General features: G+C 47.8%; 10 protein-coding genes across 10 annotated transcripts; all 10 read left to right on the top strand.

Annotated features, from left to right (window-relative positions):
- Window positions 1-1,486: 1,486 nt before the first annotated feature.
- On the top strand, window positions 1,487-2,670 carry ENH_00019000 (SAG family member; the record flags this gene model as incomplete). The annotated part of the gene is made up of 4 exons (XM_013584495.1): window positions 1,487-1,601; window positions 1,807-1,967; window positions 2,049-2,443; window positions 2,562-2,670. The coding sequence occupies 4 exons, from the start codon at window positions 1,487-1,489 to the stop codon at window positions 2,668-2,670; spliced, it is 780 nt and encodes a 259-aa protein (XP_013439949.1).
- A 945-nt stretch (window positions 2,671-3,615) lies between these two features.
- On the top strand, window positions 3,616-4,779 carry ENH_00018990 (SAG family member; the record flags this gene model as incomplete). Its single annotated transcript, XM_013584494.1, has 4 exons — window positions 3,616-3,727; window positions 3,921-4,084; window positions 4,165-4,565; window positions 4,668-4,779. 4 exons carry the CDS (start codon window positions 3,616-3,618, stop codon window positions 4,777-4,779), a joined length of 789 nt encoding a protein of 262 aa, XP_013439948.1.
- A 1,220-nt stretch (window positions 4,780-5,999) lies between these two features.
- On the top strand, window positions 6,000-7,176 carry ENH_00018980 (SAG family member; the record flags this gene model as incomplete). The annotated part of the gene is made up of 4 exons (XM_013584493.1): window positions 6,000-6,114; window positions 6,321-6,481; window positions 6,566-6,966; window positions 7,068-7,176. 4 exons carry the CDS (start codon window positions 6,000-6,002, stop codon window positions 7,174-7,176), a joined length of 786 nt encoding a protein of 261 aa, XP_013439947.1.
- A 1,416-nt stretch (window positions 7,177-8,592) lies between these two features.
- ENH_00018970 (SAG family member) lies at window positions 8,593-9,702 on the top strand (the record flags this gene model as incomplete). The annotated part of the gene is made up of 4 exons (XM_013584492.1): window positions 8,593-8,707; window positions 8,830-8,990; window positions 9,071-9,489; window positions 9,591-9,702. 4 exons carry the CDS (start codon window positions 8,593-8,595, stop codon window positions 9,700-9,702), a joined length of 807 nt encoding a protein of 268 aa, XP_013439946.1.
- A 1,248-nt stretch (window positions 9,703-10,950) lies between these two features.
- Window positions 10,951-12,138, top strand: ENH_00018960 (SAG family member; the record flags this gene model as incomplete). The annotated part of the gene is made up of 4 exons (XM_013584491.1): window positions 10,951-11,065; window positions 11,284-11,444; window positions 11,525-11,925; window positions 12,027-12,138. 4 exons carry the CDS (start codon window positions 10,951-10,953, stop codon window positions 12,136-12,138), a joined length of 789 nt encoding a protein of 262 aa, XP_013439945.1.
- A 1,247-nt stretch (window positions 12,139-13,385) lies between these two features.
- On the top strand, window positions 13,386-13,508 carry ENH_00018950 (SAG family member; the record flags this gene model as incomplete). Its single annotated transcript, XM_013584490.1, has 1 exon — window positions 13,386-13,508. One exon carries the CDS (start codon window positions 13,386-13,388, stop codon window positions 13,506-13,508), a length of 123 nt encoding a protein of 40 aa, XP_013439944.1.
- Window positions 13,509-15,844: 2,336 nt separating this feature from the next.
- Window positions 15,845-17,022, top strand: ENH_00018940 (SAG family member; the record flags this gene model as incomplete). Its single annotated transcript, XM_013584489.1, has 4 exons — window positions 15,845-15,959; window positions 16,169-16,329; window positions 16,410-16,810; window positions 16,911-17,022. The coding sequence occupies 4 exons, from the start codon at window positions 15,845-15,847 to the stop codon at window positions 17,020-17,022; spliced, it is 789 nt and encodes a 262-aa protein (XP_013439943.1).
- A 2,891-nt stretch (window positions 17,023-19,913) lies between these two features.
- On the top strand, window positions 19,914-21,059 carry ENH_00018930 (SAG family member; the record flags this gene model as incomplete). Its single annotated transcript, XM_013584488.1, has 4 exons — window positions 19,914-20,028; window positions 20,228-20,388; window positions 20,468-20,856; window positions 20,951-21,059. The coding sequence occupies 4 exons, from the start codon at window positions 19,914-19,916 to the stop codon at window positions 21,057-21,059; spliced, it is 774 nt and encodes a 257-aa protein (XP_013439942.1).
- Window positions 21,060-22,875: 1,816 nt separating this feature from the next.
- Window positions 22,876-24,031, top strand: ENH_00018920 (SAG family member; the record flags this gene model as incomplete). Its single annotated transcript, XM_013584487.1, has 4 exons — window positions 22,876-22,990; window positions 23,189-23,349; window positions 23,429-23,817; window positions 23,923-24,031. The coding sequence occupies 4 exons, from the start codon at window positions 22,876-22,878 to the stop codon at window positions 24,029-24,031; spliced, it is 774 nt and encodes a 257-aa protein (XP_013439941.1).
- Window positions 24,032-25,267: 1,236 nt separating this feature from the next.
- Window positions 25,268-26,414, top strand: ENH_00018910 (SAG family member; the record flags this gene model as incomplete). The annotated part of the gene is made up of 4 exons (XM_013584486.1): window positions 25,268-25,382; window positions 25,574-25,734; window positions 25,821-26,203; window positions 26,306-26,414. The coding sequence occupies 4 exons, from the start codon at window positions 25,268-25,270 to the stop codon at window positions 26,412-26,414; spliced, it is 768 nt and encodes a 255-aa protein (XP_013439940.1).
- Between the last annotated feature and the right edge of the window lie 602 nt (window positions 26,415-27,016).

The following is a 27,016-nucleotide window of genomic DNA, read 5'->3' as shown; positions in this document are numbered from 1 at the left end:
GTTTTTGGAAATAACGGCTCTGCTTTATTCACGTAAGCAAAAACTCTGGTCCTTGCGTCGCAGTGCTGCCCACAACGCCTCCATTGTTATGAATTGAAGTGAATATTGTCTACGGGATTGCGGGTGATTTGCAGGCAGGAGCAGTGGGACAGGATCATATCTTCCCTCACAGGCTCCGCATCGATAGCAGCTCCAAGTTTTGTTGCTCTTGCCATTGTGACATTCGGCATCGCGATTTTATTCTGATGACCGTCCTGCCAGCTGGAAAATGCAACCTGCGTCGTACTCTGTTTGTTTTTTGGTGCAATATTGGGGCGCAGCACATATTTCGACCAGGAAACCTTTTCGTGTTTTTTCAAACCATCGCTTCACAGATGTCCTCCACTTGTGCCCAACAGGTTAATCGCAACTCCGTGAGATGCACACGCTATATGCATATAGCATTTTCTAGGACCCTGAGGTACCTATGTTTAGAGCTTCAGCTACTTTCAAGGACGAACTGTGCTTCTACTGTAGCGCCTGCCAATCCACCGTGATTCGCTGATTCTGTGATGGAGAAAAGGAAACGAGATGATGCGGGGTCGTATGCTTGCACAATAGTTTGGCCCCTCGGACAAATAGTGTACATTCCACGTACAATAAATATAATTATTTATGAAGTCTATAGTTTCTCGAGGTAGTATAACGGGTTTGGAGGTAATATGGAGTGCCTATTCCAGCAGCGGCATTCGCCAGCCACACGTAAGTTGGTCTTTGATCAAGAAATCAGCCCACCTGTCAGCAGGTTCTAGGCTGCTGCTGTGTGTGCGTAAGCGGAGGGCTCTCTGAGTAACTGCATAGGATCCCAGTTAGCGACACGAGATAAAACAACATGCAGCCACGCGAGGACCGACACCTTTGTCCATATAGGGCTTCAGTTCTTTTTCGGCTTACTTAGCTGCGGAACAGACGGAACTGGCGGACAAGCACGCGTCGAGATCAACATGCAGCATGCAGCCTGCAACTCGTTTTACCATTTTGCGCCTCAAAAATGCTGAGAAGAACTTCAGATCTTGAAAGGAGCTGTAGGACGATTGATTTTCGCTCACAGAGTAAGATATGTACTCGGGTGCAGGCTTCACGTGTTCTCCTGAATCTACTACTCAGCTGCATAGAAGCAGTGTTTGTTTGTGTCCCCCCGATTGAGAGTCATTCTGTACGAAATTTCCAATTACTAAGGCTTTTCATTCAAAATACAATTGAATTTCAGGCGGTGCAGCTCTGCAAGCACAAATCGAGGCTTCGCTGCTGCCCGAGCCCAAAGGGCCAGCGCTCACAGCTGATCTCCTCGACGGTTTAAGGTTAGCGCAAGTCATTGTGTTGCGTCCCATAATAACTTCGTTTTGCACAACCTTTCTCTTTGTTGACCTTTTCTTGAAGCCTTGCGTTTTTATAGTTGCTCTCATAAGTATTTCGCACCCGTTATTTTCAAGGCCAACACTCAAAGATGCTGCAGTGGAACCTACCACTATTTCTCAGGATTTCACTTTTGATGCTGAGCTCCACAACTCTGGGCAACTCACAAGAAACTGAAGAAACAGTCACGTACACTGCATCTCTCGGTAAGTGGTGCTCCATCGCTCTGTTGCCCTCTCTATACTGAACCTTAGGGTGCTTGCGTTTGGCCGCACAGAGACGTGGTCCGGGTCAATTTCTGCTGGCAAGTTCCGGTACACAACTCTGAGTCAATTCCACTTTTCAAAATATAGGATCAACGCATACACCAGGAAAATATAGGAATGCCCGAATGCGATTAGATTGCTGCAGGGGAAAGCGTCGAGTGCCTCGCTGAGGCCAATGCCGCGCGTGAGGCAGCTGGGTTGGCCAACTTTAAAGATGCAGAAGAGCAAGATAAGTTGAGTAATCCGGAGCCACCAGAGCTAGCAGATGGCAGCCAGTGGAAAAAGCTTTGCGAACACTTAATCCCAGTAAGTGGCACAAAAATATTTCCACAGTCACCAGGGCTATCCTGCACTGTAATATTTCCTTCTTGATTCTCTCTGCTGCAGCAAACGGAAACCGGGGCTCAGTCAAGATCAACGAATCCCTTTGAGGCCGGAACATATGCTTTCAAGTCCCTAACTGCTGCGAAGCCTGACTGCAAGGAAACAGTTGATTACTGGAAGGCAGCCTACAAAAACTTCACTGGGCTGCCGCCATCAAAGAATGATGCTGAAACACTGTACGACGATCAAGACAACGTTTCTTTTGTAGCTTTGTACAACCCTTCATCTAATGCCACTGCAGACTGCCGAGTCGTCACTTGCACTCAGACGAATACCTCTACTGCAGGACCTGTAGGGGCAACAACGGATGAGGGCAGTGAGACTGCGAAAAGAGGCTACGCGTTGCTTTGCAAAACGATGCCTGCAGCTTTTGCAAGTGACACCTCTGCTCCATTCACGTAAGTAACACTTTGACCTTTCCGTCACAGATCTGCTCACGAGGATGCGATTGCGTGCGATTTTCGAGTGCATAGTGCACATGCAGTTGCTGGTGATGCAGTTGCTGGTGATTTGCAGGCAGGAGCAGTGGGACAAGATCATCTCTTCGCTCACAGGTTCCGCGTCAATAGAAGCTCCAAGCCTGATTGCTCTGGCCATTGTGACCTTCGGCATAACGACTTTATGATTTTTCGTGCTATCATCTGAGAACTACCACCTGCACCGTTTTCTGTCTGATTTCTGGTGCCGTGATGAGACGTGGCACACACATCAGCCAACAAGCCTTTTCGCATTTTTCTCAAGCCATCGCTTCGCATGCTTCTTCTAGCTCAGCCGCACAATTTTGTCGCAGCTCTGCGTGATGCAAGCCGTGTATAGTTGCAGCATTATCTGGGATGCTAAGGAGCAGATGTTTCAAGTTCCAGCTCTCTTGAATGAGAGATTATGCCTGCCACTGTAACGCTGCTCAATCATTTGCTGATTCCGTTATAAAACAAGAGGAATGTAGATGGTTCTGGGTCATTAGGTGGAAGGAATGTAGATGCTGCTGGGTTATAAGTTGGCACACTAGCACGTCTCCTGCGCAGCTCCTACCTGCCTCGCCGCGGAGCAGAGGAGAGTTTTGAACAACAGCCCGTCGGGACAAGAAATACCTTGAAACCTGCTTCCCAATTATCATTTTGTGTTCGTCAGTGCAGCAGATGAGGCTCTACATTGATCAGGTTTCGCTTGCGGAACAGGGCATCTGCACACACGCACATGCGCTTTGCCGTCTCGTCAGGATGTAGTGCTCAGGGGACTGCAAAGATGCAAAGATCTAGCGAGGCGTCTCCGTTCAAGTCTTCCCATTTGCATTCAATAGGCCCAGTATTTTCGAAAATCGTAAGCTTTTCAATTGATAATTTGAATGAATTTCAAGCGTTGCAGCTCTGCGAGCATAGATCTAGGTTGGTGTTGAGGCTCCCCAATGCACGGCCACTGCTCACCAACAGATCTCCAAACAAGCAGCAGGAAACAAACCAGTGCCTCCTGGTATTGCGCCCTTGTGCACTGCCTCCGCTGATAGCCTTCCTTTTTACATTTCTTTTTAAAATTTTTTGCAGCCGTGGTTTTCAAAGGTAACTCCTCGAAGATGTTTCATTGGAGCCTATCACTTCTCAGCACTTCGTTCTTGGTGCTGAGCTCCTCAACTCTAGGTACCTCATCAGGAACTGTCCCAACGATCAAGTACACTGCAAGTCTTGGTAAGCAGCAAGCCGTTGCCGAGTTGTCCACATCGTAGCGAAGCTATCAAGTTATCCTGCGTTCGGAAGCACGTTGACAGGATCACAGTCAACTCACTAACTCCTGCGAACGAGTTGTTCTACTCTATTCCTAGTCGACCTACATTTGAGAAACTTCGCAAAATGTAGATGTGTGTGAATGCGACTGCTGCAGGGGAAAGCGTCGAGTGTCTTAGCGAGGTCAACGCTGCGCGTGAGGCGGCTGGGCTGCCCAGCTTCGCAGAGGCATCAGATAACAACAAATTGAATGATCCAAAGACTGAAACAGAGCTACAGGAGGGCAGCGATTGGAGAAAAGTTTGTGAACATTTGATTCCGGTAAGCGGAACAAAATATAAACAAAATCACGTTAGCCAAGGTTATCCTGTACTGTAGCATTATCTTCTTCCTTTGCTCAGACGGACGCAACGGAAGCAATGACTGGGCGCACCTCAACAAAGCCCTTTGAAAAAGGATTATATGCTTTCAAGTCCCTAGATGACGCGGAACCCAATTGCAAGGAGACAGTTGATTACTGGAAGGCTGCCTTCAAAAATTTCACCGGGCTTCCGCCACCAAAGACTGAAGACGAAGCACTCTACAAAGATCAAGACAACGTTTCTTTTGTAGCCCTCTACAACCCCTCATCTAGTGCCACTGCAGACTGCCGAGTCGTCACCTGCACTCAAACGACTACCACTACTCCAGTTGACGGAGTGGGCTCAACTTATGTGGGAGGCGGAACTACAAAAAAGGGTTACGCGTTGATTTGCAAGACGATGCCTTCTGCTTTTGGAGATGACGGCTCTGCTTTGTTCACGTAAGCAAAAACTGTGGCCCTTGCGTCGCAGTGCTACCCACATGGGCTCCATTGCTATCAGTTGAAGTGAATCTTATCTATATGATTGCGGGTGGCTTGCAGGCAGGAGCAGTGGGACAGGATCATATCTTCCCTCACAGGCTCCGCATCGACAGCAGTTCCAAGTTTTGTTGCTCTTGCCATTGTGACATTCGGCATCGCGACTTTATTGTGATGACCATCCTGCCAGCTGGAAAGTGCAACCTTCGTCGTACTCTGTTTGTTTTTTGGTGCAATATTGGGGCGTAGCACATATTTCGACCAGGAAACTTTTTCGTGTTTTTTCAAACCATCGCTTCACAGACGTATTCCACTTCTGCCCAACAGGCTAATCGCAACTCCGTGAGATGCAAGCTCTACACGCTTACAGCATTTTCTAGGATGCTGAGATATTCATATGTGCAGCTTCAGCTCTTTTCAATGATAAACTTTGCTCTTGCTGCAGCGCGTGCCGGGGATTCACTTATTCTGTGATGGAGAAAGGGAAATGAGATGATGCGGGGTTACTGGCACACAAGTCTGGTCGGCCAAATAGTATACTTTCCATGGCGAATAAATAGAATTGTGTATAGCTGGTCTGGAGGTAATATGGAGTGCCTATACCAGCAGCAGCATTTGGCTGCCTTGCACATTTCGTGCTGGAACTTGGAGCAGCACACTCCCTATCAGTCGTAAGTAGCAGCTTTTAGGCTGCTTTGCATGTATAGGCGGAGGCATCTCTGCGCAACTGCATAGGAGCGCAGCTCGCTGCTAGAGGGACCGGACAAAACAACATGTAGCCACGGGAGAACTGACACCTTGCTCCACATAGGGCTTCAGTTCTTCGGGTCGCTTAGCTGCGGAACAAACAGGAGTGGCGGACAAGCTGCTGACGACATCAACAAGCAGCATGCAGTCTGCACCTCGTCTACCATTTTGAACCTTGAAAAAGATGAAAAAAACTTCACATCCTAAAAAACTTTAGGGAGATTTATTTTCTCTCACGGAATAAGACACGCACAGTGGTGCAGGCTTCACGTGTTCTCGTGCATCTACTACTCAGGTGGCTACAAAGTTTTGTAGATGCGCGTCTTCGTTCAAGTCCCCCCGATTGAGAGTCATTCTGTACGAAATTTCCAATTGCTAATGCTTTTCATTCATAATTTGATTGAATTTCAGGCGTTGCAGCTCTGCAGGCACAGATCGAGACTTTGGTGCTGCCCGCTCCCAGAGGGCCAGTGGCCACAGCCGGTCCCCGCGAACAATTGAACTCATCGTGAGTCAACGTGTTGGGTCCCAAAAGAACTTCCTTTTGCACAACCTTGCTCTTTTCTCAACCTTCCCTGGAAGCCTTGCGTTTTATTAGTTGCTCTCGTAAGCTTTTCACACCTGTGATTTTAAGGCCAACACACGAAGATGCTCCAGCGAAACCTACCGCCACTTCTCAGGATTTCATTTTTGATGCTGAGCGCGACAACGCTGGGCAACTCACAAGAAACTGAAGAAACAGTCACGTACACTGCATCTCTTGGTATGTGATGCACATTCACTGTGTTGCCCAGTCTATACTGAACCTTAGTCTGACTTGTGTTTGGCCTCACAGAGACATGGTCCGCTTCAATTTCCGGAGGTGAGTTCCGCTATACGACTTTGATTTCATTCTACTTTTCAATAAATAGGATCAACTAGTGCATGAAAAAAATATAGGTATGTCCGAATGCATATGCATTGCTGCAGGGAAAAGCGTCGTGTGCTTCAGCGAGGTCAATGCCGCGCGTGAAGCAGCTGGGCTGGACGACTTCAAGCAGGCTTCAGGTGACGCAGAATTAAGTGGTCCAGCAGCAGAGGAAGGAGAGCTGGATGAAAAGTGGAAAAAGCTTTGCGAACACTTGATCCCAGTAAGTGCCTCACAATATTTCGAGAGCAAAGGCCCCCAAGGCCATTCCGAACTAACATTTCCGTGTTCATTCTCTGTGATGCAGCAATCGGAGGCAGCGGCTAAGACAAGCTCCGCGAATCCCCTTGAGGCCGGAACATATGCTTTCAAGTCCCTAACTGCCGAGCAACCCAACTGCAAGGAAGCAGTTGATTACTGGAAGGCAGCCTACAAAAACTTCACCGGACTCCCGCCATCAAAGAATGATGCTGGAACACTGTACGACAATCAGGACAATATTTCCTTTGTAGCTTTGTACAACCCTTCATCTAATGCCACTGCAGACTGCCGAGTCGCCACTTGCACTCAAACGAATACATCTACTACAGGGCCAGGACCTGCAATTGCAGAAACAGATGGGGGCAGCGACACTACGAAAAAAGGCTACGCTCTGCTTTGCAAGACGAAGCCTACTGCTTTTGCAAGTGACACCTCTGCTCCATTCACGTAAGTAACACTTTGGCCTTTCCGTCACAGATCTGCTCACGAGGTTGTGATTGCCGTATTTTTGAGTGCATAATGGCCATGCGGTTGCTGGGGTTTCGCAGGCAGGAGCAGTGGGACAAGATCATGTCTTCGCTCACAGGCTCCGGGTCAATAGCAGCTCCAAGCCTGATTGCTCTGGCCATTGTGACGTTCGGCATTATGACTTTATGATGTTTCGTGCTATCCTCTGAGCACTACTACCTGCATCCTGTTCTGTCTGATTTCTGGTGCCGTCCTGAAAAGTAGCGCACGTGTCAGGCAAGAAGCCCTAGTATAGCGCCTACTAGTACATGTGAAAAGCACTAACCTTTTCGCTTGTTTCCATCTCAACTTACCGCACCTAAGAATGTTGAACAATTCTTGGATGACTTGCTCTTCGCATTTTCCCCAAACAATCACTTCGCAAGCTTCTTCCATCTCAACCGCACAATTTCATCGCTGCTCTGCGTGATGCAAGCCGTGTATAGTTGCAGCATTTCTAGGATACTGAGGGGCAGATATTTCAAATTCAAGCTTTCTTCAATGACAAATTGTGCCTGCCATTGTACCGCCATCCAATCATTGGGTGATTCCGTTATAAATGGGAGGAATGTAGATGCTCCTGGGTTATAAGGTGGCACGTTAGCATGTCTCCTTGCCCAATTGGTGAACTGACCAGTATAATGAGATTATTTGTGTTGCCTTTGATGCTTCTAGTGGGATTATAACGGGCTTGGAGTCATTTTGTTCTGCCTTCTGCCGTGCAGGGAACAGCTTCCTCCAGCTACACACACTTCGTTATTGAAAATTTCCAGCTGCCCATTAGCTACTAGGCATTTGTACTAGCCTTTAGACTGTGTTGTGGTGTTGGGAAAAGATGTTTTACTCAAGCGTAGGGAAACCCCGCTCGCTGTTACCAGGAAAGGGCAAGACAAACTCAAGACACGGACACCGACAACTTGCCACCTCAAACGCTTCATTTCCTCTTTACACTCGAAATTTCGTTTGGGTAGGACTGCTATTTCAGTCAACTGGGGAGTCGGCATTCCCGGTCGGGAGTGGGCACTTTCGACCTTGCTGACGGGCGCCAAAGAAGAGCTGTCAACAACCGCCCGTCAAAATCAAGAAATACCTTAACATCTGCACCTCAGTTTTCATTTTGTCTTCGTAAGTGCAGCAGAGCTTAAATGAGGCTCTACAATGATCAGACTTCGCATGCGGAATAGGGCATCCTCACACACACACATGCGCCTGGCCTTCTCATCAGGATCTAGTGCTCAGGGGACTGCAAAGATCTAACGAGGCGTCTCCGTTCAAGTCTTCTCATTCACACTCACTAGGCTCAATATTTCCGGAAATATCATCTCTTTCAACTGATAAAGTGAATGAATTTCGAGTGTTGCAGCTCTGCGAGCACAGATTGCGGTCTCCCCAATGCACGGCCACTGCTCACCAACGAATCTCTAAACAGGCATTAACGGCAGCCGAAAACAAACCACTGGCTCCCGGTATTGCGCCCTTGTTCGCTGCCTTCGCTTACAGCCTTCCTTTTCATATTTCTTTTTAAAATTTTTTGTAGCCGTGATTTTTTAAGGTCACTCCTCAAAGATGTTTCACTGGAGCCTACCATTACTTCTCAGCACTTTGTTCTTGGTGCCGAGTGCCTCAACTCTGGGTACCTCATCAGGAACTGGCCCAACGATCAAGTACACTGCAAGTCTCGGTAAGTAGCAAACCTTTGCGAAGTTGTTTACATCATAGTGAAGCCATCATGCCATCCTCCTTTCAGTGTCACGGAGATAGGGTCACAGTCAACTCATCAACTCCTGCAAGCGAGTTATGCAGGGGAAGGCGTTGAGTGCTTTAGCGAGGTCAACGCTGCGCGTGAGGCAGCTGGGCTGCCCAACTTCGCAACAGCTTCGGGCGGCAATGCGTTAACTGCTCCGGAGGGAACAGAGCTACAGGAGGACAGCGAGTGGAAAAAGGTCTGCACGCATTTGATTCCGGTAAGCGGAACACAATATGATCAACGTTATGGCTACAAATGTTATTCTGTACTGTAGGACTATCTTATTCTTTCGCTCAGACGCAAGCAACGGAAGCAATGGCTGGGTCGAGTACAGCGAATCCTTTTCAAGACGGAACATATGCTTTCAAGTCCCTAACTGCTGCGAAGCCTGACTGCAAGGAAACAGTTGATTACTGGAAGGCAGCCTACAAAAACTTCACTGGCCTTCCGCCATCAAAGACTGAAGGCGAAACACTCTACAAAGATCAAGACAATGTTTCTTTTGTAGCCCTCTACAATCCTTCTTCTGATGCCACTGCAGACTGTCGAGTCGTCACTTGCACTCAAACAATTACCTCTGCTACAGATGATGCAGATGATGCAGAGGATCCAGTGGGGTCAAGTTATGCGGGAGGCGACAACACAAAAAATGGTTATGCGTTGATTTGCAAGACGATGCCTGGTGCATTTGGAACTGGCAGCTCTGCTCCATTCACGTACGCAACGATTTAGTTCATGCACCGCAGTGCTGCCCACAACGCCTCCATTGCCATGAGTTAAACTGAATATTGTCTATGGGAATGCGGGTGATTTGCAGGCAGGAGCAGTGGGACAGGATCGTATCTTCTCTCACAGGTTCCGCATCGATAGCAGCTCCAAGTTTTGTTGCTCTTGCCATTGTGGCATTCGGCATTATGACTTTATTGTGATGCTCGTCCTACCAGTTGAAGGGCACGACCTGCGTCTCGCTCTTCCTGATTCAGTGTGCAGTCATGAGATATGGCACGCCTGCCGAGCGAGAAGACTTTTCGCACTTTTCTAAACCACTTCACGGGCTTCTTGCGCTTCTGAGCCACAATTTAATCGCAACTCTACGCCATGCAGGCCTTTTTGCCCGTTGTATTTTCTGTAGCCATGAAAAGCTGTTTCTTTTAGCTTCGGCTCTGACAAGTTAGGCCTGCTTCTGCAGCAGCAGCCGACCGTTCGCTTATTTCGTCACAGGAAGAAGGAAGCTAGTAACTCCCGGTTTTTACGTGCCATGCTAGTATGTGGACTTGCCCAAAAGGTAAGCATGCCAATAGAATAAAATCGTTTGTGATACCACTGGTGCCTCGAATGATATTAGAATACTATTTCTGCCGGGTCACCGGCGGCGTGTGCCTTCTGCACACACTTCGTCATTGGAACTGTAAAGAAGCCCAATGAATACCAGGAGTTATTATTAGCTGTATTATGCTGCGTGGTGTTGGCAGAAGGCCCTTTGTGCCACTGCAGTGGAACGCCGCTCGCTAGTACCAGGAAAGGGCACAACAGATTGAGGGACCACGGAAATTTGACACCTTGCTGCGTCAAGTGTTTCAGTTCCTTTTCATGTTAGAAATTTCTGTTAGTTAGACCACTTACACCAGGCATATAAGAGTCTGGTGCTCCCGGCCTGCCTCGCCGTATCAAACATAAGTTTCGAGCCAGCTCTCGTCGAGGTGAAGAAGCACATTGAAGCCTGTAACTCATTTGCCATTTCGTGTTCAGAAATTCTGCACATCGTATAAGAAATTTATGTACAGATTATATTTTGCCTCTGAAATACAACATGCACAGAGGTGCGTGCCATTGGCCCTCTGAAGGGAATCTAGTGTTCTACTGCTCAGGGGACTGGACAAATTTAGTGAGGCGACTTTCTTTAAATCCCTCATTCACACTCATTCCAGACGACATTTTCAAAACGTTCTGTCCTTCCACAGTCAATTTGATTGAATTTGAGGTGGTGCAAACTTGCAGGCACGCATCCATTGTTCAGTGCTGCCCGACGGCCACCGCTCACCAACGGAGCAGCATGAAACGAAACGTTGGCTCCCAGTATAACTTCCTTGTGCACCACTCTTGGTGAAATCCTTGCCTTTCCAAATTCTTCTTTTAGTTTTTTCGCAGCTGCAATTTTTAAAGGTCATTCATCAAAGATGTTTCATTGGAGTCCAGCATCACTTCTCAGCACTGTGTTCTTGGTGCTGAGCGCCACAACTCTAGGTAGCTCGGAAGGAGATGGAACAACAATCAAGTATAAAGCAACTATCGGTAAGCTGTAAACCTTCAGGATGCTGCTTACTTCGTAGTGAAACTCAGGCAGTCTTGCGTTCAGTAGCATGGAGACAGGATCTCTGGCAACTTCCAAAGGTGGGCTCCGCCGCCTCAAGTGAGCCCTACTACGCTGTGCACCGTCCACTCTACTTTCAAGGACTAGCTTCCGCTGAAGCGTCACAAAGTGCAAATGCGTCTGACTGCAACTGCTGCAGGGCAGAGCCCCGTGTGCCTCAGCGAGGTCAACACTGCACGTCAGGCAGTTGGGCTGCCCAATTTTGCAGAGGCTACAGATGATAAAAAATTAGACGATCCAAAGGGAGCAGAGCTCCAGGATGGCAACGACTGGAAAAAAGTCTGCGAATACTTGATTCCAGTAAGCGGCACCAAATACTACCGACGTCATGGCCAACAGCATTATCCTGACCTACAAGCTTACCTTCTTGCTTTGCTCAGACTCAAGAAGCGGCACCGGTGACTGAAGTAAGCGCAACGAAGCCATTTGAAGACGGAACTTATGCTTTCAAGTCCCTAGCTGACAAGGAACCCAATTGCAAGGAAACAGTTGATTCGTGGACAGCAGCCTACAAAAACTTCACTGGCCTTCCTCCGTCAAAGACTGAAGGCGACACACTGTACAGCAATCAAAATAACGTTTCTTTTGTAGCCCTGTACAACCCTTCATCTAGTGCCACTGCAGACTGCCGAGTCGTCACTTGCACTCAAACGACTACCTCCACTACAGGTAATGGTATGCTGTCAGCTAATGCGGAGGGCGAAACTACAAAAAACGGTTACGCGTTGATTTGCAAGACGATGCCTACTGCTTTTGGAGATGGCAGCTCCGCTCCATTCACGTAAGTAACAACATACTTCATGCATTGCTGTGCTACCCACAAGGCCTGCATTGCTGTGAGTTGGAATGAATCTTGTGTACGGCATTGCGGGTCGTTTGCAGGCAGGAACAATGGGACAGGATCGTGTCTTCTCTCACGGGCTCCGCGTCGATAGCAGTTCCAAGCTTTATTGCTCTTGGCATTGTGACATTCGGCATCACGACTTTATTCTGATGCTCGTCCTTCCAGCTGGAAAGTGCAATCTGCGTCGTGCTTTATTTGATTTTGGGTGCAGTGCTGGGGCCTAGCATATATTTCGACCAGGAAACATTTTCGTGATTTTTTAAACGACCGCTTCACAGATTTCTTCCACTTCTGCCCAACAGGCTAATCCCAACTCCAATAGATGCAAGCTCTATATGCATACGGCATTTTCCAGGATGCTGAGATATATATTTTTTTTAGCTTCAGCTCTTTTCAGCGACCAGTTGTGCTGTTACTTTAGCACCTGCCAATCATTCGTTAATTCTGTGGTAGAGAAAGAGAGACGAGATGATGCGGGGTTGTATGCTGGCACACAAGTTTGTCCCCTCGAACAAATAGTATACTTTCCATGTACAATAAATAGAATTGTTTATGAAGCCTATAGCTTCTCGATGTAATATAACGGGTTTGGAGGTAATATGGAGTACCTATGCCAGCGGCATCATTCGCCTGCCTTACACACACTTCGGTGTTGGAGCAGGACACTGCCCACCAGTCGTAAGCAGCAGCTTGTAGGCTGCTCTGTGTGTGTAGGCGGAGTGCACTTTGCGTAATTGCATAGGAGCCCAGTTGGCTGGACGAGAAAAAACGACACGTATCCACGGGAGAACCGACACCTTGCTCCACGCGGGACTTCAGTCCTTCTTCGGGTCGCTTAGCTGCGGAACAAACAGGAGTGGCGGAGAGACTCCCGTAGAGATCAGCATGCAGCATGCACCAGCCAGCACGTTTACCATTTTGGTCTTCACACAAATGAAAAAGGTTTCACACCTTTATAAATGCTATGGGAAGATTAACTTTTGCTTACAGAGTAAGACATGCACAGAGGTGCAGGCTTCACGTGTTCTTGTCACTACTACTAAGGTGGCTACAAGGTTCTGCAGATGTGTGCCCTTGTTTGAGTCCGACCGATTGAGAATTTTTCTGCACGAAATTTGCAATTACTAATGCTTTGATTCGATAATTTAATTGAATTTCAGGCTGTGCAGCTCTGTCAGCACGGATCGAGACTTCAGTCCTGCCCGTTCCCCGAGGGCCAGTGGTCAAGGCTGATCCCCTTGAAGGATTGAACTCAGCGTGAGTCAAGATGCCGGGTCCCAAAATACCTTCCTTTTGCACGGCATTGCTTTTTCTCGACCTTTTCTAGCAGCCTTGCGTTTTTATAGTTTCTCTTGTAAGTCTTCCGCATCCGTGTTTTTTGAGGCCAAGAGTCGAAGATGCTCCAGTGGAAACGATCACCACTCTTCAGGATTTCATTTTTGATGCTAAGCGCGACAATGCTGGGCAACTCACAAGAAACTGAAGAAACAGTCACGTACACTGCATCTCTCGGTAACTGATTCACCTTCACTCTGTTGCCAATTTTCTACTGAGCCTTAGCATGGCTTGTGTTTGGCCACACAGATAAGGTCCGGGTTAATTTCTGCCAGTGCGTTCCGGTAGACGCCTCTGGTTCCATTCTACCTTTTAGGAAATTGAATCAACTGATGAATGACAAAATATAAACATGCCTGAATGCAACTGCATTGCTGTAGGAAAAAACGTCCAGTGTCTCGCTGAGGTCAATGCCGCGCGTGAGGCAGCTGGGCTGGCCAACTTCAAAGATGCAGAAGGGCAAGATCAATTAAGTGATCCGGACCCACCACAATTAGAAGAAGAAAGCCAGTGGAAAAAGCTTTGCGAACACTTGATCCCAGTAAGCAGCACAAAAATAGTTCCAAAGTAACCAAGGCTATCCCACACTATAGCATTTCCTTCTTGATTCTCTCTGCTGCAGCAAACGGAAAACGCTGCTCAGTCAAGAACAGCGAATCCCTTTGAGGCCGGAACATATGCTTTCAAGTCCCTAACTGCCGAGCAACCCAACTGCAAGGAAACAGTTGATTACTGGAAGGCAGCCTACAAAAATTTTACTGGACTGCCACCATCAAAGAAAGAAGCTGGAACACTGTACGGTGATCAAGACAATGTTTCTTTTGTAGCTTTGTACAACCCTTCATCTAATGCCACTGCAGACTGCCGAGTCGTCACTTGCACTCAGACGAATACCTCTACTGCAGGACCTGAACAGGGAACAAGGGATGGGGGCAGCGACCCTACGAAAGAAGGCTACGCGTTGCTTTGCAAAACGATGCCTGCAGCTTTTGCAAGTGACACCTCTGCTCCATTCACGTAAGTAACACGTTGGCCTTTCCGTCACAGATCTGCTCACGAGGTTGTGATTGCCGTATTTCTGAGTGCATGATGTCCATGGGGTTGCTGGGCTTTCGCAGGCAGGAGCAGTGGGACAAGATCATGTCTTCGCTCACAGGTTCCGGGTCAATAGCAGCTCCAAGCCTGATTGCTCTGGCCATTGTGACCTTTGGCATTACGACTTTATGATGTTTCGTGCTATTATCTGAGTACTACCGCCTGCACCGTTTTCCGTCTGACTTCTGGTGTCGTCGTGAGATGTGGTACATGCGTCAGCCAACAAGCCTTTTCGCATTTTTCTCAAAACACCGCTTCGGATGCTTCTTCCAGCTCTGCCGCGCAATTTCATCGCAAATCTGCGTGATGCAAGCCGTGTATAATTGCAGCAATATCTGGGACACAGAGGAACAGCGGCTTCAAGTCCAAGCTCTCTTGAATGAGAAATTATGCCTGCCACTGTTCCTCCAGTCAATCATTGACTGATTCCGTTACAAAGAAGAGGAATGTAGATGCACGACCCATATAAGGCGGCACACTAGCGCGTCTCCTTGCCCCATTAGTAAACTGAACAATAGAATACAATTATTTGCGTTGTCTTTGATGCTTCTGGTGGGATTATAACGGGTTTGGAGTCACTTTGGTCTGGCTCTGAAGTGCAGGCAACGGCGTTTGTCTCCTATGCAAACTTCATTATTGAAACTTTCGAGCACCCCGTTGGCAACCAGTCATTTGTTTTAGCTTTTAAGCTGTGTTGTGGTGTTGGTAGAAGACGCTTTGCTCAAGCATAGAGAAACCCAGCTCGCTGTTGCCGGGAAAAGGCAAGACAGACTCAGGACACGGACACCAACAACTTGCCATCTCAAGGGCTTCATTTCTCCTTCATATTCGAAATTTCGTTTGAATAGGCCTGCTCTTTCAGTTGACTAGGGATTGCGCACTTCCGACCTGTCTTGCCGCGGAGCAGAGGAGAGTTGTGAACAACCGCCCTTTGAGACGAGGAACTGCCTTGAAACCTGCAGCCCAATTATCATTTTGTTTTCGTAAGTGCAGCAGATCGTGGATGACGCTCTACAATCATCGGATTTCGCATGCGGAATAGGGCATCCGCACACACGCGCGTGCACCTCGCCTTCGTCAGGATCTAGTGCTCAGGGGACTGCAAGGATCTAACGAGGTGTCTCCGCTTATGTATGCCCATTCACATTCACTAGGCCCATATTTCCGAAAGAATTACGCTTTTCAATTTATAATTTGAATGGATTTCAGGTGGTGCAGCTCTGCGAGCGCAGATCTAGGCTTTGGTCTAGCCCATTCCTGAAAGCAGTGATCACCAACGGACCTCCAAACAGGCATTAACGGCAGCAAACAAACCATTGGCTCCCGGTATTGCGGCCTTGTGAAATGCCTTCGCTCACAGCCTTCCTTTTTACATTTCTTTTTAAAATTTTTTGTAGCCGTGATTTCTAAAGGTCACTCCTCAAGGATGCTCCATTGGAGCCTACCATCACTTCTCAGCACTTTGTTCTTGGTGCTGAGCGGCTCAACTGAAGGAAGCCCACCGGCAGCTGGCCCAACGATCAAGTACACTGCAAGTCTCGGTAAGTAGCAAACCTTTGCCCAGTAGTTCAAATCAAAGTGAAGCTATCATGCCATCCTGCGTTCAGTTGCACGGAGACAGGAGCAGAGTCAACTCATCAACTCCTGCAAGCGAGTTCTGCAGCGCTATTCCTAGTTGCTCTACATTTCAAGAAGCAGCTTCAGGCGAGACATCACAAAATGTAGATGTGTGTGAATGCAATTGCTGCAGGGGGAGATGTCGAGTGCCTTAGCGAGGTCAATGCTGCGCGTGAAGCTGCTGGGCTGCCCAGCTTCACAACAGCATCGGACGGCAATGAATTAACTGCTCCGGGCGGAACAGATCTAGAGGAGGGCAGCGAGTGGAAAAAAGTCTGCACACATTTGATTCCGGTAAGCGGAACAAAATATGAAGAACGTCATGGCTACAAATGTTATCCTGTACTGTAGCACTATCTTCTTCTTTCGCTCAGACGGAAGCAACAGAAGCAATTGCTGGGTCGACTACAGCGAATCCTTTTCAAGACGGAACATATGCTTTCAAGTCCCTAACTGCTGCGAAGCCTGACTGCAAGGAAACAGTTGATTACTGGAAGGCAGCCTACAAAAACTTCACTGGACTACCACCATCAAAAGCTGAAGATGAAAACCTTTACAAAAATCAAGACAACGTTTCTTTTGTAGCCCTCTACAACCCTTCTACTGGTGCCACTGCAGACTGCCGAGTCGTCACTTGCACTCAAACGACTACCACTAGTACAGACGATGAAACGGAGTCAAGTTATGCGGCAGGCAACACTGCAAAAAGTGGATATGCGTTGATTTGCAAGACGATGCCTGCTGCATTTGGAACTGGCAGCTCTGCGCCATTCACGTACGCAACAATTTAGTTCATGCACCGCAGTGCTACGCACATCGCCTCCATTGCTTGAGTTGGACTGAATCTTGTCTATGGGAATGCGGGCGATTTGCAGGCAAGAGCAGTGGGACGGGATCGTATCTTCTCTCACAGGTTCCGCATCGATAGCAGTTCCAAGCTTTGTTGCTCTTGCCATTGTGACATTCGGCATTACGACTTTATTGTGATGTTCGTCCCGCCAGTTGGAAGGTACGACCTGCGTCGCGCTCTTCCTTATTTTTTGTGTAGTCATGAGACGTAGCACATGTGTCGAGCGAGAAGAGATTTCGCATCTTCCCAAGCCATCCCTTCCCGGTTTTCTAGCAGTTCTGAGCTGCAGTTTAATCGCAGCTCTGTGCCGTGCAAGCCTTGTTTGCTCACCGCATTTTCTGTAACCAAGGAATGCCGTTTATTTCAGTTTTTCCATGACAAATTGTGCTGTTACTGTGGAACCTGCCAATCATTCGCTAATTGTGTTAGAGAGTGAAACGAAATAATGCGGGGTTGCTGGCACTCTAGTTTGGCCCTTCGGCCAAATAGTGTACTTTCCATGTACAACAAATAGAGTTATTTATTAAGTCTCCCGCTTCTCGAGGTAGTATAACGGGTTCGGAGGTAATATGGAATGCCTATGCCAGCAGCGGCATTCTCCAGCCACATGCACTCGGTGTTGGAACTTGGAGCAGCACACTCCCTACCAGTCCTAAGTCGCAGCTTCTAGGCTGCATCCCTCGGCAAACAGTAAACCTTTAGGATGCTGCTCACTTCGTAGCCCGTATTGCGTTTAGTAACATGGAGACAGGATCTCTGGCAACTTCCAAAGGTGAGCTCCGCCGCGCTATTCCTTCAAGTGAGCGCTACTACGCTGTGCACCGTCCACTCTACTTTCAAGGACTAGCTTCCGCTGAAGCGTCACAAAGTGCAAATGCGTCTGACTGCAACTGCTGCAGGGCAAAGCCCCATGTGCCTCAGCGAAGTCAACACTGCACGTCAGGCAGTTGGGCTGCCCAACTGCCTGACGTGCAGTGTTGACCTGGGCTGCCCAACTTTGCAGAAGTTACAGACGAAAAAAGATTAGACGATCCAAATGGAGCAGAGCTATAGGATGGCAACGACTGGAAAAAAGGTCTCCGATTTGTTGATTTCAGTAAACGGCACCAAATACTACCGACGTCATGACCAACAGCATTGTCCTGCCCTAAAGTTACCTTCTTGTTTTGCTCGTACTCAAGAAGCGGCACCAGTGGCTGAAGCAAGCGCAGCGAAACCATTTGAAGACGGAACATATGCTTTCAAGTCCCTAGATGACATGGAACCCAATTGCAAGGAAACACTTGATTACTGGAAGGCAGCTTTTAAAAGCTTCACTGGCCTTCCTCCGTCAAAGACTGAAGGCGAAACAGTCTACAAAAATCAAGACAATGCTTCTTTTGTAGCCCTCTAAAACCCTTCTTCTGATGCCACTGCAGACTGCCGAGTCGTTACTTGCACCCAAAGGATGTCTCCATCACGTTCGGAACTCACGTCAACTTATGCTGAAAGCGACACTAAAAAACAGGCCATGCCGTGATTTGCAGGACAATGCCTGCGGCTTTTGCAAGTGACACCGCTGCTCCATTCATGTAAGTAGCACCTTGCGTCACAGCGCTGCCCACTTCGCCTTAATTGCTGTGAGTTGAAGTGAACCGCTCCCATGTAGTTGTGGGGCTTTCGCAGGCAGGAGTAATGGGACAGGATCATATCATCTCTCACAAGTTTCGCGTCTATAGCAGCACCACGCTTTGTTGCTGTTTTCATTGTGATCTTCGACATTACGACTTTAGGATGTTTCGTGCTGTCATATGACAACTGCCACCTGCACAGCGTTCTGTCTGGTTTCTGGTGCGGTCGTGAGACGTTGCACAAGGGCCGACCAAGAAGACTTTTCGCATTTTTCTTCAAGCATCTTTTCAAAGGCTTCTTCCAGTTCTGGTGCACAATTTAATCACAGCTACGCGATATGCAGGCTTTACTTGCTTATAGCGTTTTCCGGAACAAAGAACGGCCGACCTTTTTAGTTTGAGCTCTCCAACGACAAATGACTTTACTACTGTAACATTTGCCAATCATCTGCCGATTCTGCCATCGATAAAGGGAAACTAGGTGACGCCGAGCTACTACTTAGCTCTTTCTCGGAGCAAATGGTACACTTATCTACTAGAACAAAACTGCTCGTGGTATCTCTCATGTGTGAAGCTAGTATAACTATTTTGGACGCAATATGGCCAGTCCGTGCTGGTAGCGGCATTCACCTGCCACACACAATTGATTGTTGGAAATTTGGCGCAGTCACTGCCTGCAAGGCATTAGTGGCGGATTCTAAGCTTCTTCGTAGTGCTGGCAGAAGGCCATTTGACAACTCCAGAGAGCTCCTGCTCTCTGCTACAGGGAGAAGCAAAACAATATATGGCCATGCGGGAATCGACAGCTGGCCCCGTCTAATGTTTAGATTACTCTTCGAATTTAGAATTTTTCTCGGAGAGACCAGATATTGCGTGTATATTAGCGTTGGGCGTTTCGCGCCTGCTCGGCTGCAGAGGACACACTCGTGAAGAACAAACTCTCATTTAAGTCGACAGGCACCTTGAAACCCGTCATTGATTTATCGCTTTGCTCTCAAAAAACAGCACATATTAAGAAAACGCATGGGAGGATTAGATTTCGCATACAGAGGAGGACGTGAGCACAGGCGTGTGCTTCACACGTTAATGTGGATCTAGTGCTCAGGTGACTACGAACTCTCTTGGGGAGGTGGTTTTCGTTTTAGGCTCTTCATTCTTCATTCTGCCCTATGTTTTCAAAGTTCCTTTTTTTAATCGATTGTTTGATTGAATCTCGAATGATGTAGCACGGCGGGCACAGAGCTGAAGTTCAGTGTGCGATCCTGAACGCCCACTGCTTTTTCTGCACGATCCCGCAGGATACACACCGTCGGCCCCAAGTAAAACTTTGCTTCTCATTCCTTTCGCTAGTAGCCTTTCTTCTTTTTTCAATCTCAGTTTTTTTGTAGCCGTGATTTTTCAACATCAGGCCGGCAAATATGCTGCATTGGAATATCCAAAGCAAACTGAGCGTCTCGCTCCTGGTGCTGAGCGCCTCAACATGGGGTAGCTCACAAGGAACTCCACCAACAATCGAATACACTGCATCTCGCGGTATGTTGTATACCATTAAGGTGCCGCTGAATTCGAACGGATGAATGGGCTGGCGTGCGTTGCAAGGCACACAGAGACAGTCTCAACCACCTGCTAGCGACTTGTACTAGAAGATCCCCTCCTTGTTTGACTTGCCAAAAAAAACATTCTCAGCCTACGCATTACAAGAATTGGGTCTATTCGAATTCAATGGCTGCAGGCGGAAGTGTGAAGTGCCTCAGCGAGGTCAACGCTGCACGCGAGGCAGCTGGGTTGCCCAGCTTCGGAGAGGCCTCAGGGGAACAACAATTGAGCGATCCAGGCAATTCAGAGCTCGAGGCAGACACCGAGTGGAGAAAACTCTGCGAGCATTTGATTCCAGTAAGTTTCACAGGGAATCTTAGGGGATGGATCTCTCGCGGTATCCTGCACGGTAGCAATTTCTTTTTTCATGTCTCAGACGCAAACAGAACCTGTAGAGACGGCAGCTGCAGCGAAACCATTTGAGCAAGGAACATATGCGTTCAAGTCCCTAACCGCCGAGGAACCTAACTGCAAGGAGACAGTTGATTACTGGAAGTCAGCCTTCAAAAATTTCTCCGGACTGCCGCCATCAAAGAGTCAAGCTGGAGGGCTCTACAACAGCCAAGACAACGTTTCTTTTGTAGCATTGTACAACCCGTCATCCGATGCCACTGCAGATTGCCGGGTTATCACTTGCATTAAAACCACAACTCCTGGAGAAGCAGTCGTAAACAGTGATCCACAACCAAGCACGGAAAATGGCTACGCAATAATTTGCAAGACAATGCCTACGGCTTTCACAAACAATGATTCTGCTCCATTCACGTAAGCTTCAATGCCGCAGCTTCATCTAACCATCGAATACTCTGCTTTCGTGGAGTGGACTGGGAGATCACTATCTTGGGCTGCTTTTGTGCAGGCAGGATCAGTGGGACGGGATCGCATCATCGCTCACGGGGTCAGCTGCAATCGTCTTCCCAGGTTTTGGTGTATTCTTAATCACAGTGCTAAGTATGACAGCATTGTGACCTTACAAACGACGAGGCGAGCGGTGTATGCTATTGCCCGCAACTGCGGAGTTGTGTCAAACTACATTCACAAAAAAATATTTCAGTTTCAGGCCGAATCGGCCAAAACGCACCCTCTGGTCGTTTTCGCAATATGAAGGGATAATTCATGCTTGCCCCTGACCTGAAAATGATTTGAGGCTGCTCACCCTTGCAGGCAGCATGGACTGAGTTGTTCTTGCAATCGTTAGAGCTGTCAAAAGAGAGTTTTGAGCCGTCGCTCTTCAGCCTCATTTCGTTTCCATTAGGTTCAGCATGCATCTTTGCCATCTCATTAAGAATCAAGTAAACCTTCTGATATTCGGCAATAAGCAATCACGCGTGCGCTTAGCCCTGCCAAGCTCAAAAATAAAAACGACATTTCATATAAGATCTCTAAACTTTTTCTCAGTGCCTCCTGGCCAGACACATTGTGCTTAAACTAGCTCAATGTGTTCTAGGGGCTGCATTCACCTGCAATGAACAATCTGCGGCTTGGCTTGTCATCTTGGGTCTGGTTAAGCATTGACGAGCTACCAATGAAAGCGGCATCTTGCACTCTTTCATCTCGTTTTCCTCACTTGAATTATTCTGTGCATCAGCCAAATATTATAATGCTAGATACGGTACCCTATGACCTCTTCTTCATCTATTTGCCACGTCTTTGTGCGCCTGCCGGCTGGTTCCAGCAGGAAACATTAGTGAGAAGCACTTGCAGCAGATGATTACGACGCTACTGGGGGAATAAGGAACAGCCGACCTTTTTAGAATGAGCTCTCCAACGACAAATGAGTTTAGTACTGCAGCACTTGCCAATCATCTGCCGATTCTGACATCGATAAAGGGAAACTAGGTGACGCCGATCTACTACATAGCTCTTTCTCGGAGCAAATGGTACACTTCTCTACTAGAACAAAACTGTTCGTAGTATCTCTCATGTGTGAAGCTAGTGTAACTATTTTGGACGCAATATCGCCAGTCCGTGCTGGTGGCGGCACTCACCTGCCACACACAATTGGTTGTTGGAAATTTGGCGCAGTCCACTGCCTGCAAGGCATTAGTGGCGGATTCTAAGCTTCTTCGTAGTACTGGCAGAAGGCCCTCTGACAACTCCAGAGAGTTGTCAGAGGGCCTTCTGCCAGCACTACGGGAGAAGCAAAACAACAAATGGCCATGCGGGAATCGACATCTGGCCCCGTCTAATGTTTAGAATACTCCTAGTATGTAGAAATTTTCTTGGAGAGACCAGATTTTGCACGCATACTAAAGTTGGCCGTTTCGCGCCTGCTCGGCTGCAGAGGAAACACTAGTGAAAAGTAAGCTCCGCTTCAGGTCGACAGGCACCTTGAAGCCCGTCACTCGCTTACCGCCTTGGGCTCAAAAAACAGAACATATTAGAAAAACGCACGGGAAGATTAGATTTCGCGTTTAGAGGACACGAACACAAGTGTTTCCTTCACAGGTTCATGTAGATCTAGTGCTCAGGTGACTACGAACTCTGTTGGGGAGGTGGTTTTCGCTTTAGGGTCCCCATTCCTTACTCTGCCCTATGTTTCCGAAGTTTCCTTTTTTTGATTGATTGTTTGCTTGGATCTCAAATGTTGCAACAAAGCGAGCACAGAGCTGAGGTTCAGTGTGCGTTCCCTAACTCCCACTGCTTACTTGCACGTTCCCACAGGATTCACACTGTCGGCCCCAAGTAAAACTTTCCTTCGCATTCCTTTTGCTGGCGGCCCTGCATGTTTGTCTAATTTCAATTTTTCCACATCCCTGATTTTTTTAAATCAAACTGGCAAATATGCTTCATTGGAATATCCAAAGGCTATTGAGCGCATCGCTCCTGGTGCTGAGCGCCTTAACATTGGGTAGCTCACAAGGAAATCAACCAACAGTCACGTACACTGCATCACGCGGTATGTTGTATACCCTTACTGTGCCGCTCAATTGGAGCTGATGATTAGGCTGGCGTGCGTTTCAAAGCACACAGAGACAGTCTCAGCCACATGCTAGCGACTTGTACTAGAAGATCCCCTCCTTGTTTGATTTGTCAAAAAAGCATTCTCAGCCAATAAATTACAAGAGTTGAGTGCATTCGAATTCAATGGCTTCAGGCGGAAGTGTGAAGTGCCTCAGCGAGGTCAACGCTGCACGCGAGGCAGCTGGGTTGCCCAGCTTCGGAGAGGCCTCAGGGGACGAACAATTGAGTGACCCAGGCGATTCAGAGCTAGACGAAGGCACCGAATGGAGAAAACTCTGTGAATATTTGATTCCAGTAAGTTTCACGAGGAATCTTAGGAGGTAGATCTATCGTGATACCCTGCACGGTAGCACTTTCTCTTTTCATGTCTCAGACGCAAACAGAACCTGCAGAGGCGGCAAGAGTAGCGAAACCATTTGAGCAAGGAACATATGCGTTCAAGTCCCTAACCGCCGAGGAGACTAACTGCAAGGAGACAGTTGATTACTGGAAGTCAGCCTTCAAAAATTTCTCCGGACTGCCGCCATCAAAGAGTCAAGCTGGAGAGCTCTACAACAGCCAAGACAACGTTTCTTTTGTAGCATTGTACAACCCGTCATCCGATGCCACTGCAGACTGCCAAGTTATTACTTGCACTAAAACCACTACCACTGGAGGGTCGGAGCAACGAAGTGATCCACAGAGGAGCAATGAATATGGCTACGCGCTGATTTGCAAGACGATGCCTACGGCTTTTACAAGCAATGATTCTGTTCCATTTACGTAAGCATGAATGCCACCCGCTCACCTCATCACTGAAGAGTCTGCAAAACATAGCTTTTCGTAGAGTGGGCTGTGAGTATGCGAGCGTTGGCTGTTTTTGCGCAGGCAGGACCAGTGGGACAGGATCATATCTTCGCTCACGGGGTCAGCTTCAGTCGCCATCCCAGGTTTTGGTGTATTTTTAATCACAGTGTTTAGTCTGATGGCGCTTTGACCCTGGAGTCTATGAGCTGAAGACTCTGCGCCGTTAGACGCAAGTGTGACTTCGCACCTAACGACGTTTGTGAAGTACCATATTCACGGCAAATGGACCAAAACGCACCATCTGGTCGATTTTGCAGCTCAAAAAAGTAATTGAGCTCTTCTGCCGGCCCGAGACAGGTTTGAAGCTGTCAACTTTCAGTGCTGGCCTCAACTAAATGCTTGTTCCATGCACTGCAGTGGTTAAGGGAAAATTTTCAGCCGCCAATTTTCATCAACCATAGTAGTATTCTCCTAGATTCAACAGTTACCTCTTTCATTAAGATGTATCTGATCCTACTAGATATTCTGCAGCGACCTGACACGCCTCAAGCTTGCTGTGTCATTGCAAATATGCGGAGGACACAAAGGCTTCACCTGATGTCTCCAGACCTCTCATCAGAGTTGCCCGGGCACACAGAGAGTATTGAAATCACATCGAAATGCTCTAGATGTCGCATTTATCTGATGACCACAGTCTATGAGTTGGCGCGTTGGCCTTGGTTTCTGTGGATGCTGGCGACCATTTGAGGAGGACGGCATCTCGACCACGTTTATTTCATTTTCTTCCATTGTATTATTCTATCCGGAAATAAGTTATTGTGATGCCAGATATAGGACGGTATGATATTTTCTTCGTCTATTGTTCCACCGCCCTGTGCCCCTGCTGGCTGGCCCCTGTAGCCAGGGAAAATGTAACGATGGTTAAAGAGCTCTTATCACTGCCATCCGATGGCTTGAAATCCAGCAGAGCGTTACAGTTTAGGTCTTAGTAAGAGTAGAAATTGAAAAGAAAACCAATGAAAGAGCAGAGTTCTCCTGCGGGTCGCACACTTGCAGAGCTTCACACTTCAGTGTTCACCCAGATCTAGTCAGTGCAAGGTGAATTTGGTAGCAAGCTGCATTCTTTTTAGTCTCATCTTATACTCACCCTGAAAAGAAGCGTTTGCAAATGTGTGTTTTTCAAGATATATAGTGGTTGGATTTCAAGTGGACAAGTTCTGCAAGCGTAGATCCAGACCTTAGCTGTGCACGCTCCCTTCCGCCCATTGCGCAGTGTCCGATTCCGCAGAGGCACTGACAGAAGTACTCGCACTGTTTGCTGCAAATATAGCTTTCTTTTGCACCTCCTCTACCAAATGACTTCCCTTTTATAGTGTACTAAGTAATATCTTTGCAGACGCGTGCTTCGAGGTTCAAAACTTCAAAAATGCTGCCTGCGTGCATACCATTACTTTTCGGCGCCTCGCTCTTGGTGCTGAGCGCCTCATCCATGGAAGGCTCACAAGGAGGTCAACCAACAATAAATTATACTGCAACTCTGGGTAAGTAGTATATCTTTGTGATTGTTTTTTATGAAGGCTTAAGCTGACATCTGTTCGAAGGCTTAGACAAGTCACAGTCACCAACTACAATTGAGCTCCGTCATGCGATTCCAAGTGCACTACACTTCCCAAAAAGTGGTCTGAGTTAATTCATAACATAACCAAAGTGTGTTTCAGTGAAAACGCTGCAGGCAAAAGCGTTAAATGCCTCAGCGAGGTCAATGCTGCTCGCGAGGCAGCTGGGTTGAGCAACTTCCAACAGGCTTCAAACGATAATAAAATAAGTGATCCAAAACAAGGAAATTTAGAAGACGGCAGCCAGTGGAAGAACATTTGCGAGTATTTGATCCCAGTAAGTGGCGCAGAGTATTTCTAAAACCACGCCCACAAACCATCTCCGGCAATGTTACATTTTCTGTTTCCCTCGCTCATTCGCAGGATTCACAACCCTTGGCTGCCTCCAACCCAGAGAATCCCTTTAAGGAAGGAACATATGCTTTCAAGTCCCTAACTGCCGCCGAACCTAACTGCAAAGACACAGTTGATTACTGGAAGGCAGCCTTCAAAAATTTCTCCGGACTGCCGCCGTCAGAGAGTCAAGCTGGAAATCTTTACAACAACCAAGACAACGTTTCTTTTGTAGCCTTGTACAACCCCTCATCCGATGCCAGTGCAGACTGCCGAGTCGTCACCTGCACTAAAACCACTACAGCAAACGAAGCGCTGCAAAGTGATTCAGACCAAAGCCCCGAATATGGCTACGCGCTGCTTTGCAAGACGATGCCCTCTGCCTTTACAGACGACAATACTGCCCCATTCACGTAAGCAGCGGCGTAACCCCTTCTTCTCACCAATGAATAATTCACAAACTATGTCCTCTGAGGTTGACTGTGAGTATGCGGGCGTTGGCTGTTTCTGCACAGGCAGGACCAGTGGGACAAGATCGCATCCTCGCTCACTGGGTCAGCTTCAATCGCCATCCCGGGCTTTGGTGCATTCTTGACCGTGGCAATTAGCATGATAGCACTGTAGCTCTGCAGACTATGAGTTGTACGCTGGCAACAGCCCAGGCGCTTCTCGCTTCAAGGTCAATTTGTGAAGCAGCGCTTCACACTTAAGCCGACTTGAAGGTAAAATCCTTTCCAGTCGTTTTTCAAATGGGAAAAGGATACCGGCTTCTGTTGCTTGCCTGGGGCTGATTGGAAGCTGTTTGTTTTCGCAGCCACCATGCATTAAATGCTTGCCGCATGCGTTACAGTTGTCAAAAGACAATTTTGAACTGTAAAACTCTCAACGCTGGTTGGTTTCAGCTAGCTTTGACAGATATTTCCCCCATCTCACTAGTAATCAGATAAACCTACTGATATTCGGCAGTAAAGAGGCAGGCGTATGGGAAGCCATGTCAAGCCAATGATATGGGGTGGAAACAAACTATATATGGAAGCTCACAACAATTTGTCGGAGGGGCTTGGGCGGACGCAGTGTGTTTAAACTAGCTCGAGGCTTTCTTTTGGCTGCCTTCGCATGCTATGCCCCATCTGTGGGTTATTCTTGTTTATCTCGATCCACGCTGTAAGCCCTGTGGTGAAGACAGCGTCTCGATCTCTTCAATTTTGTTTTTCCATTGCATTGCA

The sequence above is a fragment of the Eimeria necatrix genome, genomic scaffold (genome assembly GCF_000499385.1).
Source record: "Eimeria necatrix Houghton genomic scaffold, Enh_scaff162, whole genome shotgun sequence".
In the NCBI taxonomy this organism is placed as follows: domain Eukaryota; phylum Apicomplexa; class Conoidasida; order Eucoccidiorida; family Eimeriidae; genus Eimeria; species Eimeria necatrix.
The sequence above is the reverse complement of the archived record's forward strand: the minus strand, read 5'-3'. Positions and strand labels throughout refer to the sequence as shown.